The sequence below is a fragment of the Cottoperca gobio genome, unplaced genomic scaffold, assembly GCF_900634415.1.
Source record: "Cottoperca gobio unplaced genomic scaffold, fCotGob3.1 fCotGob3_318arrow_ctg1, whole genome shotgun sequence".
NCBI classification, from domain to species: domain Eukaryota; kingdom Metazoa; phylum Chordata; class Actinopteri; order Perciformes; family Bovichtidae; genus Cottoperca; species Cottoperca gobio.
This window is the reverse complement of record NW_021166926.1, coordinates 102,562-112,561: the sequence shown is the minus strand read 5'-3', so window position 1 is coordinate 112,561 and position 10,000 is coordinate 102,562. Positions and strand designations below refer to the sequence as shown.

The 10,000-nt window shown below is 42.1% G+C and overlaps 1 protein-coding gene across 2 annotated transcripts in view; it reads right to left on the bottom strand.

The window, feature by feature from the left end:
- Positions 1–291: 291 nt before the first annotated feature.
- LOC115005549 (integral membrane protein 2B) overlaps positions 292–10,000 on the bottom strand; it is an 18,942-nt gene continuing 9,233 nt past the window's right edge. Inside the window, exons 2-7 of one of the 2 annotated variants that reach the window (XM_029427419.1) lie at positions 5,107–5,274; positions 3,360–3,428; positions 2,648–2,797; positions 2,112–2,222; positions 1,412–1,562; positions 292–1,062 (exon numbers count right to left, since the gene is read on the bottom strand). In XM_029427419.1, the coding sequence (XP_029283279.1) occupies positions 974–1,062; positions 1,412–1,562; positions 2,112–2,222; positions 2,648–2,797; positions 3,360–3,428; positions 5,107–5,274 (738 nt within the window). In that variant the 3' untranslated portion in view covers positions 292–973. The remainder of the gene's footprint in view (positions 1,063–1,411; positions 1,563–2,111; positions 2,223–2,647; positions 2,798–3,359; positions 3,429–5,106; positions 5,275–10,000) is intronic. The other variant, XM_029427420.1, reaches the window with a different exon arrangement.

Sequence of the window (10,000 nt, the reverse complement as noted above, 5' to 3'; positions counted from 1 at the left end):
ACAGAGACACAAAATGACTTCAAAGAGACACAAAATGACTACAAAGAGACACAAAATGACTACAAAGAGACACAAAATGACTACAAAGAGACACAAAATGACTACAAAGACACAAAATGACTAGAGACACAAAATGACTAAAGAGACACAAAATGACTAAAGAGACACAAAATGACTAAAGAGACACAAAATGACTAAAGAGACACAAAATGACTAAAGAGACACAAAATGACTAGAGACACAACGTGATGAACTGGCATCTTAAACACTGAAATGAAAACAGCACCAGTGTTTGTTTTTTCTGTTTTGTTTATTGTGTTGGTTTGTTCATGTCTTCAGAGAGATTATATACACAAATTAGTACAACAGGAAGAGTTATCCAAAAAAAATTACACATTCAAAAAAAGACAGAACCCTTTGAGAGAAAGATTTTAACATAAGTTTGTCTAAACTGCGGTGACTTTTCTTATTTCTGGTATTTATTTTTAAAGCTAAACAAGAGGAGCACACTCTTATTTTAAGATCGTCTTCCAGTTAAGAACAACAGGTGCAGTGTATTAACGGCTACAGCAGACAAAATACAAAAAACTAACTCCCTGCTCCAACACCCGGGTGGTACAAAAGTCGCCCGTATCTTGAATCTTTACGTTTGGACTGAAAGAACACTACATTTACCCCGTCTATTGAAATACACGCTCATGCTATAATTGCAGTTATTTTGATTAAAATAATTTACTATCTCAGCCGACATTAACTAGTTATTGTATGAAAAGAAGATCCCGTACAGAAAAGTGGAAAAATACAACGACTTCACCTTTTTTTCTTTTTCTTTTCTCATCACAATCAATGAATATTTACCAAACAGCTTCACATTGCACTCCTCTCACTCAAACTACCTGAAGTAAAGGACAGAAAATAAAAAGACAGGTGAGGATTAAAAACACATCTCACTGCACGCCGGCGGCGACGTCTCTTAAGACTCGCAGATCAGAGTCTCCACCACATACTGGCTCTCGAAGTGACGGATCTTGTGGCAGTTCAGAGCTTCACGCTTCTGCATACCTGGAAGACGAGCAGAGATCAAACGTTAGGGGTCAAGGTGTGTTCACGAAACAACGTGCAAAGAGATGTGTGCGTGTTTAAAATGCAAAACCAGAAGCACAATCTAATATGTGAAGAACGGACTTCAAATTAAAAGCGACCTTCTTTTGGCAATTTCACATCCAAGTAACACAACAAACAATAAACTGAGCGATGAGTGAGGGTGAACGTTTGTATCTGGTGTCTGAGAGGACAGCTTCAGGTCCCCGTCAGTAAAGTCTGACAGCGTGTAGCAAACGCTTCAACTAATATGGAGTTCTAAACTTCACATGTGAACGTGATGTTAATAAAGAAGGCGTCCTGTGCCCACCCAGAATCCTGTCTCTGCGCTGCAGCTTGTAGGTGTCTTTGCCGCGGCAGAGGTTGTAGATGAAGTAGCCGAGCTGGTCCACGTGCTCCAGCCGCTCCGTCACGATCATCTCCTCGTGCAGCAGGTAAGACTGAGGCAGGTAGGTGCCGGCCTGGGCAGGGGGGGGCACAAATAATAAGAATTAATACTTAATATATTCTAGAATATATTCTTGCACATTTCTGCCAAGCTCCTTTATTTTAGACAGTTAACACACACACACACACACACACACACACACACACACACACACACACACACACACACACACACACACACACACACACACACACACACACACAGCTTGTATGTGAAACTTGACAACAAACTGGATTCTGATTTTTACTTTGTTTTTTATTGTTTTTAATTCTTATAAAAATAAAATTTGAAGTCTTTATATTATTCATTTTAATAATTTAATTTAAAAAAGTGTTTTCTGCAACAGTCCAGATCTCCCTTGCCGGTCAATAAAGACTGAAGTGAACCATCAGTGTTATTAAGCCTCCGTATTTTAGTTTCTTAATGCTACACACTCAGGTGTATGGTTAGCCTAGCTTAGCATAAAGACTGGAAACAGGGGGAAATATTATTATTATTGAATGTGACGTCTGGGTTTAAGGTGAAACCTTCGTCCGCCAGGTAAAGAGAAGATGTCGTGCACCTTGACGTTGACGAGCAGCTCCAGGAAGTCTCTGGGCGGCATGACGATGGAGGTGTTGAGCGGGATGACGTAGCACTTGTTCAGACTCAGATCCAGGTAGGCGGTCAACCTCTGAGAGCCGAGAGAAACAGAGTTTACAGAGCAGAACTTCTCTTATTTAAAATGCACCTCGTCTTTGAGCCAGGCCTTAATTAGGGTCAGGGTTATATTAGAGACTTATTTACTCCAACAATCATTTCCATGATCTGCCGATTGTTATAAACGAGTCCACTTTCACAGCCTCGTCTTCTCACTCTGTTGTAACTCAAACCTTCAAACTTGTAGATTCATGGAAACATTGAGGTCCTGTCAACATGATAACATTGTGTCAATCAAATGTCACTATCCGTTATTGTTCTGTTCGCAGGTCTCGTCCGCTCTACACTGGGATTATGAGTGTAAGAGACAAAACACACAAACATGCAGGTCAACTTCCTGTTTTACAAAAACATCATTTCAGGTGAAAGTGGTTTAAACAGGAAGTGGGTCCGGCTCACCCGCTGGAAGTCGTGGACGATGTCAGCTGGGTCTCCGTCGTCGAACTCGGGCACGGGGACGCTGATGAGCTCCACCTGCTCCCGCTCCAGAATGCGGATCCTCTCCTCCAGCTGCCGCAGGGGGAACTGGTTGGGCAGCTCCACCGCCACCTGCCAACCAGATCAGCCAGTTAAACACTCAGACGGTTATTCGGTGAATGATCTGTTTACTCAGCTTTCAATGACGAGTCTGAACTCATGCAAGAGTTTTAAACGTGCCTACATTTAGTAATTACCTCGGGAGGAGTCGTAGTTATTAAGTTACTGTGTTCAACACGGGGAGGCTTTTATTGTGAAGTACTCACAGGAAACACAATGTAGTCAGCGCCTTCGATGTGAAATTAAAAAGTGTGGGATATTATTTCTAACTAAAGATATCTAGGATCTATATGGTGTTGTTCTCTCAGCAGCTGTGGAGGTAAACTACAGATACAGCGTTCATTATTATTGTGAGAACTTTCTTTTATTGTGTTGCCTGATGTTTTGCATTTTCCCTTCGAGATTTACTTCAAACTAAATGAACGCTGCAAACAGCTGCTGAGCGTCTTTTTTAGAAATCCAATGTACTTTTGTCAAGAAACAAAAAGAAACTAAATCTGTTCAGCAAACAGTTTGAAGATGTTCGACAGAAACGTGAAGTGTGCGTGTGTACACACAGAAACACTCATCATACCTCGTCTTCCTCACGGATCATGAAGTCTTCCTCACGGTAGTTCACCCCGCACACAAACACCTGGTCCTCCTGCAGCGGCGACACAAGACACGAGGAGTTATGAGGCAGACAAAGTGTAAACGTTAGAAGCAGCGTTGTGCAGTGGATCGGAGTTCTGCTTCTCGTGCAGTTAGAGACGCGGTCGGACGTAAAGTTATGGTCACATCGTGCAGACTGTGTCGGTGACTAACCTCCCTGAAGCCAGAAGGTTGTGATTATAATCCACACTGAAGGTGGAGTCGCTCACAGGTCAACCTGCTCCAACCTGTCCACTTTGTCTTTTCACTTTTACTGCTGCGAGTTTGGATTTACATGTTTGTGACGTTGTGCTCGACTTTAACTCCAATGTTCACTTTAAAAGATGCTTTTTATTTTGGCCTGCATGTTTTATCTGACTAATCTTTATTCTACACATGGTTTGGGTGGTGGCTGTTTGTTGTACGCTGCTCCACCCTCAGGGCCTCTGGCACGACTATAAGAAAATATTAAAGCTGATGTTGTTTCGGGGGGGCGTGTCCCTTCACTTCTGTCATGTGACACATTAATATATCACTGATGTGAAACATTTATCCTCCTTCGTTTATGTCCGTTTCAAGTGTTTCAGGCGGGAAGAAATTCTTTGTAACACAGATCAACACAGCGAGGACTCTGTTTACCGATTGGCTGCGGGAACTATTTCCAACTTTTAGTTTGGCCGCACTTCTTCACTTCTCTTCACTTCACTTCACATTACAGTTTATTTAGCTGACGCTTTTGTCCAAAGCAACGTACAAAAAGTGCAAACAATCATGGAGATACAACTCCGAACTCTTCTTCTCTTCACTTCTCTTCACTTCTTCTCCTCTTCTTTTCTCCTCTTCACTTCTCTTCTCTTCTTCACTTCTTCACTTCTCCTCTTCACTTCTTTTCACTTCTTTTCACTTCACTTCACTTCTCTTCACTTCTCTTCACTTCTTTCACTTCACTTCACTTCTCTTCACTTCTCTTCACTTCTCTTCTTCTCTTCACTTCTCTTCACTTCTCTTCACTTCTTCACTTCACTTCTCCACTACTTCTCTTCACTTCTTCTCTTTACTTCACCTCTTCTCTTCACTTCACCTCTTCTCTTCACTTCACTTCTTCACTTCACTTCTTCACTTCTTCTCTTCACTTCTTCTCTTCACTTCACTTCTTCACTTCACCACTTCACTTCTTCTCTTCTTCACTTCTTCTCTTCACGTCTTCTCTTCACGTCTTCTCTTCACTTCACTTCTCCTCTTCACTTCTTCTCTTCACTTCACTTCTCCTCTTCACTTCTTCTCTTCACTTCTTCTCTTCACTTCTTCTCTTCTCTTCACTTCACTTCTTCTTCACTTCACTTCTCTTCTTCTCTTCCCTTTTCTTCTTCACTTCACCTCTTCACTTCACTTCTTCACTTCACTTCTTCTCTTCACTTCTTCTCTTCACTTCTTCACTTCTTCTCTTCACTTCTTCACTTCACTTCTTCACTTCACTTTTCTTCTTCACTTCCCCGCAGAATCTAAACAGCTGCTGCAGCTTGAACTAATATATATTGTGTATGTCTACAGTCCACAGCAGGACATGGTTTGGCTTCCTGCTGGTGCTCGTCTGTTCTACTCCACTGAAGGTAAAACACCTCCTACAACCAAACTATCGCTTTAATGCCTCCTTCACCGATCCTTTGATGTTTAATTATAGTTTAATTTACCTCGTCTTCCAGCCCTTGTCGGGTCAGGTAGCTCACCTCCAGGATGTAGTAGCGGTACAGGTATGCACCTCCAACCACCACCCCCGACAGCATGAGGGCGAGACCCAGGCACATGCACCAGCACCAGGCCCGAGACTGGTGACGCTGCGGCAGAGCGGCCTCCGCATCCTGCAGGAGAGAAGACGACGGGCAATTAGATGGGACAACATTTCCACCATATTTATTTATTCAGGGATCAGCGAGGATGTAAAACTATTAAATCCTCCAAGAAGGAAAAAGAAACTTTGAGAGATCAACACGTGTCTGATTATCAGCTCATCTTGGACGTACATATCGTATCTTCTGTACTTTATTTTTGCTGTTTAAACTGAAAAAGGGGGAAAAGAAAATCGTGACGTTTTTGAAGAATAGCATCAAGTTTACAATTAAAAGCTTCTTTTCTACTCTTTCACCTCATTTCTCCTCTAAAGGCTTTTTATACACGTGTGTGTGTCTGCAAGTAAATATAAATGTGCACATATATGTATATACAGTTAGGTCCATAAATATTTGGACAGACACAATGTTCATCATGTTGGCTCTGTACACGACCACCATGGACTTGACATTACACAACCAACATGTGCTTTAAGTGCAGACTTCCAGCTTTAATTTGAGGGTATTTACATCCAGATCAGATGAACGGTGGAGGAACTACAACACATCGTATACGTGGTGTCCCCTTTTTAAGGGACCAAAAGTAATTGGACAATTGTCTGCTCAGCTGTTCCATGGCCAGGTGTGTGTTGTAGTTCATTTACAAGGAGCAGATAAAAGGTCTAGAGTTCTTTTCAAGTCTGGCATTTGCTTTTGGAATGTGTTGAGGTCAACTCTCAATATGAAGTCTAAAGAGCTGTCACTATCAGTGAAGCAGGACATCGTTAGGCTGAACCATCAAAACAAACCCAACAGAGAAATAACAAACATTAGGTGTGGCCAAATCAGCTGTTTGGTACATTCTTAAAAAGAAAGAACGCACTGGTGAGCTCAGCAACACCAAAACATCTTGAAGACCACGGAAGACAACTGTGGTGGATGACAGAAGAATTCTTCTCCTGGTGAAGAAACAGCCCTTCACAACAGTTCAGATCAAGAACTCTCTCCAGGAGGTCCAGTGGGTGTATCTGTGTCAAAGTGAACAATGAAGAGAAGACTTCACCAGAGTAAATACAGAGGGTTCACCACACCATGTCAACCATTGGTGAGCCTCAACAACAGGAAGTCCAGATTAGAGTTTGCTAAAACGCATCTAAAAAAGCCTGTAAAGTTCTGGAACATCATCCTGTGGACAGATGAGACAAAGATCAACTTGTACCAGAATGATGGGAAGAGAAGAGTATGGAGAAGGAACTGCTCATGATCCAGAGCACACCACCTCATCAGTGAAGCGTGGTGGTGGTGGTGTTATGGCGTGGGAATGTATGGCTGCCAATGGAACTGGTTCATGTATTTATTGATGATGTGACTGCTGATGAACTCTGAAGTGTTCGGGCGATATTATCTGCTCGTATTCAGCCAAATGCTTCAGAACTCATTGGACGGCGCTTCACAGTGCAGATGGACAATGACCCAAAGCGTACTGCGAAAGCAACCAAAGAGTTGTTTAAGGCAAAGAAGTGGAATGTTCTGCAATGGCCAAGTCAATCACCTGACCTGAATCCAAGTGAGCATTTCACTTGCTGAAGACAGAACTGAAGGGAAACTGCCCAAGAACAAGCAGGAAGTGAAGACAGCTGCAGTGGAGGCCCGGCAGAGCATCACCAGGGACCGAACCAGCGTCTGCTGATGTCTCTGGGTTCCAGACTTCAGGCTGTCGTTGACTGCAAAGGATTCTCAACCAAATATTAAAAGTGACAATTTGATTTATGATTATGTTACTTTGTCCAATTACTTTTGGTCCCTTAAAAAGGGGACACCACGTATACGATGTGTTGTAGTTCCTCCACCGTTCATCTGATCTGGATGTAAATACCCTCAAACTAAAGCTGGAAGTCTGCACTTAAAGCACATGTTGATTGTTTAATTTCAAGTCCATGGTGGTCGTGTACAGAGACAAGATTATGAACATGGTGTCGATGTCCAAATATTTATGGACCTAACTGTAAATACCTTCACATCTGTGCATCAAAATAATCTCCACTTGCATTTAAGTTTTGCCTGTTTGGTGTATGAGGGTACACCACTTCTAGGGTTAGAGTTATATTACTCTTCTACTCGTGTGCGCAGCGGCAGGACGGCGAAGCCAAAACATCAGAGTCGTCATTTAATTGCGGAAAGAGGAAATCATGATAAAGCGATTAAAATGAATTGTTTAGCCTTGATGTAAGTGTGTATATCGGATGGTAACATATCAGGTGTGTGTGTGTGTGTGTGTGTGTGTGTGTGTGTGTGTGTGTGTGAGAGAATCTAAACAAGCTCCTGTGAGAAGACTTTGAGCTGAGTGGAAAGGAGAATTGTGGGTAAATATTGGGGCTTATCATCAGACAAACATCAGCCGGTGGACTCTGGCCAGCAGGATGAAGCTTCTTTCAGAACAAGCGTTGACTCGTCTCCTGCTGCCAACAACTCAAAGTCTTTGTCACGAGGAGAAAACATCCAGGAAGCTCTTGTGAAGCTGGTCTGAGCAGCGTCACCGCGTCACCGCGTCGCAGCGTTCTGACACTTCAGCGGCTTCACTGACAGATCTTCAGGCTGAAAGCAGTAAAATACAGAACTGAGAAGTCGAGCAGCCACACACGTCTGGTCCCCCGGTACAAGCACGTGTAGATACACTTCTGAGTTGTATTATTACGCTTGTGTTCAGCAGTAAACCGTGAGCTGTGACTCCAAACTGACAAAGCTGCGGCGGTCTGTGTTTGAGAAAGTGGAACCAGAGATGTTTTGTATTTTCCAGGCCTGTGGAATCTGCTGCTTTCTGACATCATGTTGGTCTTGAACAGTGTTTTTGTTTCCCACAATGCCGCAGTTCATAACAGAGACAAACACTTCCTGGTCGTGTTCCCGTCCAACGAGCAGCACAAAGCAGGAAGCGCCTCAGAGTGGGGACGGAAACCGACTGGAACAATATCTGGTTCATTATGAAACAGACGTTCTTCTTTATATTGAAGGAACTACAGAAACACATTGCTGCGTGATGATGACTCCGCGGCCTGGGAGGTTAAACACTCATTCATATGAGATACTCACCCATTATTTTGATAAATACATGAGACGAGAAATGATATTTACTTTATTATTATTATTATTATTATATTGTGTCCTGACGTCAGCAGACGGCCTTCAGCTCAACATATCTGTCAGTGAAGCAAAGCTGTGAAAAAGCAGCTTAAATAACTTCTCATGATTCAGCGTTTCATAAAACAACTCGTCTGCAGGAGGAAACCGCGCCTCGGCTTTCTGACCTTCACTTTACCGCCAGCAGAAGACCAAACTTCCAGAATGTTGCGTAACGTTGATAAAACAGGAGGCAGGTTAATAAAGGAGGCTGTTCTGAGAGGTAGGGAGGCGGCGTGAGTGTGTGTGACGGAGTGTGTGTGACGGAGTGTGTGTGTGACGGAGTGTGTGTGTGTGACGGGCCGAGCGGCTGACAGAGACACTAAAAGGGAACATTTCCCGAGGCTGAAACGCTCGGGTCATCTGCTGAGTGGACGTTTGTTCCGATCACTGGCGCCGCCTGATTTCCAGGGAAATGAAAAAGAGGAAGTGAAAGCAAAATAAAAACAGCCGAACACGCAGAGAACATTAAACATGGAGCTCCAGCAGCACAGAACTCGTTACACTAATGTTGTTACTAATTCTCTAATTATTTTATTATGACGAGATTCACGGTCTGTTTTTTATTTCACTTGTATATTTATCAGAAATCAAAGGAAACAATAAACCATCATTTTATCTTCCGTCAGTCGAGTTTAATATCAAAACGTCGACGTGGCAAAATTTAGAGATGAAGACAAAACGCAAAGATTTCAACGGAAGTTACACAACGATCTGAAGAAGAAGAAGAAGAAGAAGAAGAAGAAGAAGAAACTATAATACGCTTTGTATTTACCACTCATTAATAACAGCAACTTTATACAAAGACACACACACTCACACAGAGACACACACACACACAGAGACACACAAAGACACACAGAGACACACACAGAGACACACACAGACAATGTTGTGTTTTCTTCACAGCTGGAACATTTAATTCGGAGAAAAGAAACACTTTTTAAAAGCTGGATCAGAGATTTAGAATTGAGACTTTTTTAAACTAATTAATCCATCAAAAATGTTGACGATTAATTTAATAAATCAACTAAATTGATAAATCTTTGCAGCTTTTATTTGAGAAGTAAAATCGTTTTCTGATATACAGATTTTGGAAATTGGAAAACAATTATTGACCTTTAACCACGAAGGCATCAGAATAAACATGTTTTAATACATAGATATTTATATATATATATTTATATGTTGCGGTTAGACTTCTGTGTTTCTTTACAGACGATGGCGAAGAAGAGGAAGTTGTTTGACTCGCGTCACAAACGAATGTGTTTTATTCTTTTAGTTCACGTCTTCATTATGAAGCTGATGCAAAGCATCCTAATCACTCAGAATACACAGCGTCTAAACATGGCAACTAAATCCTCAGTTTAGGCAACTAACAGCTGAGGCCAACCTGGCAACCACTTTAAATCCTCCACACGTGGGAGAAACTGGCTCCAGCCAACATTTGACTGAAGAGATTCATATCTGAGAATGATCAACCGTAGAAACGACTTGTTGTGTTTAATGAACAGGAACGTGTTTTATCTTTCATCAAATGTCAAAAACAAAACGTCCTGAAACTGTTTTCACTTCCTGTGTT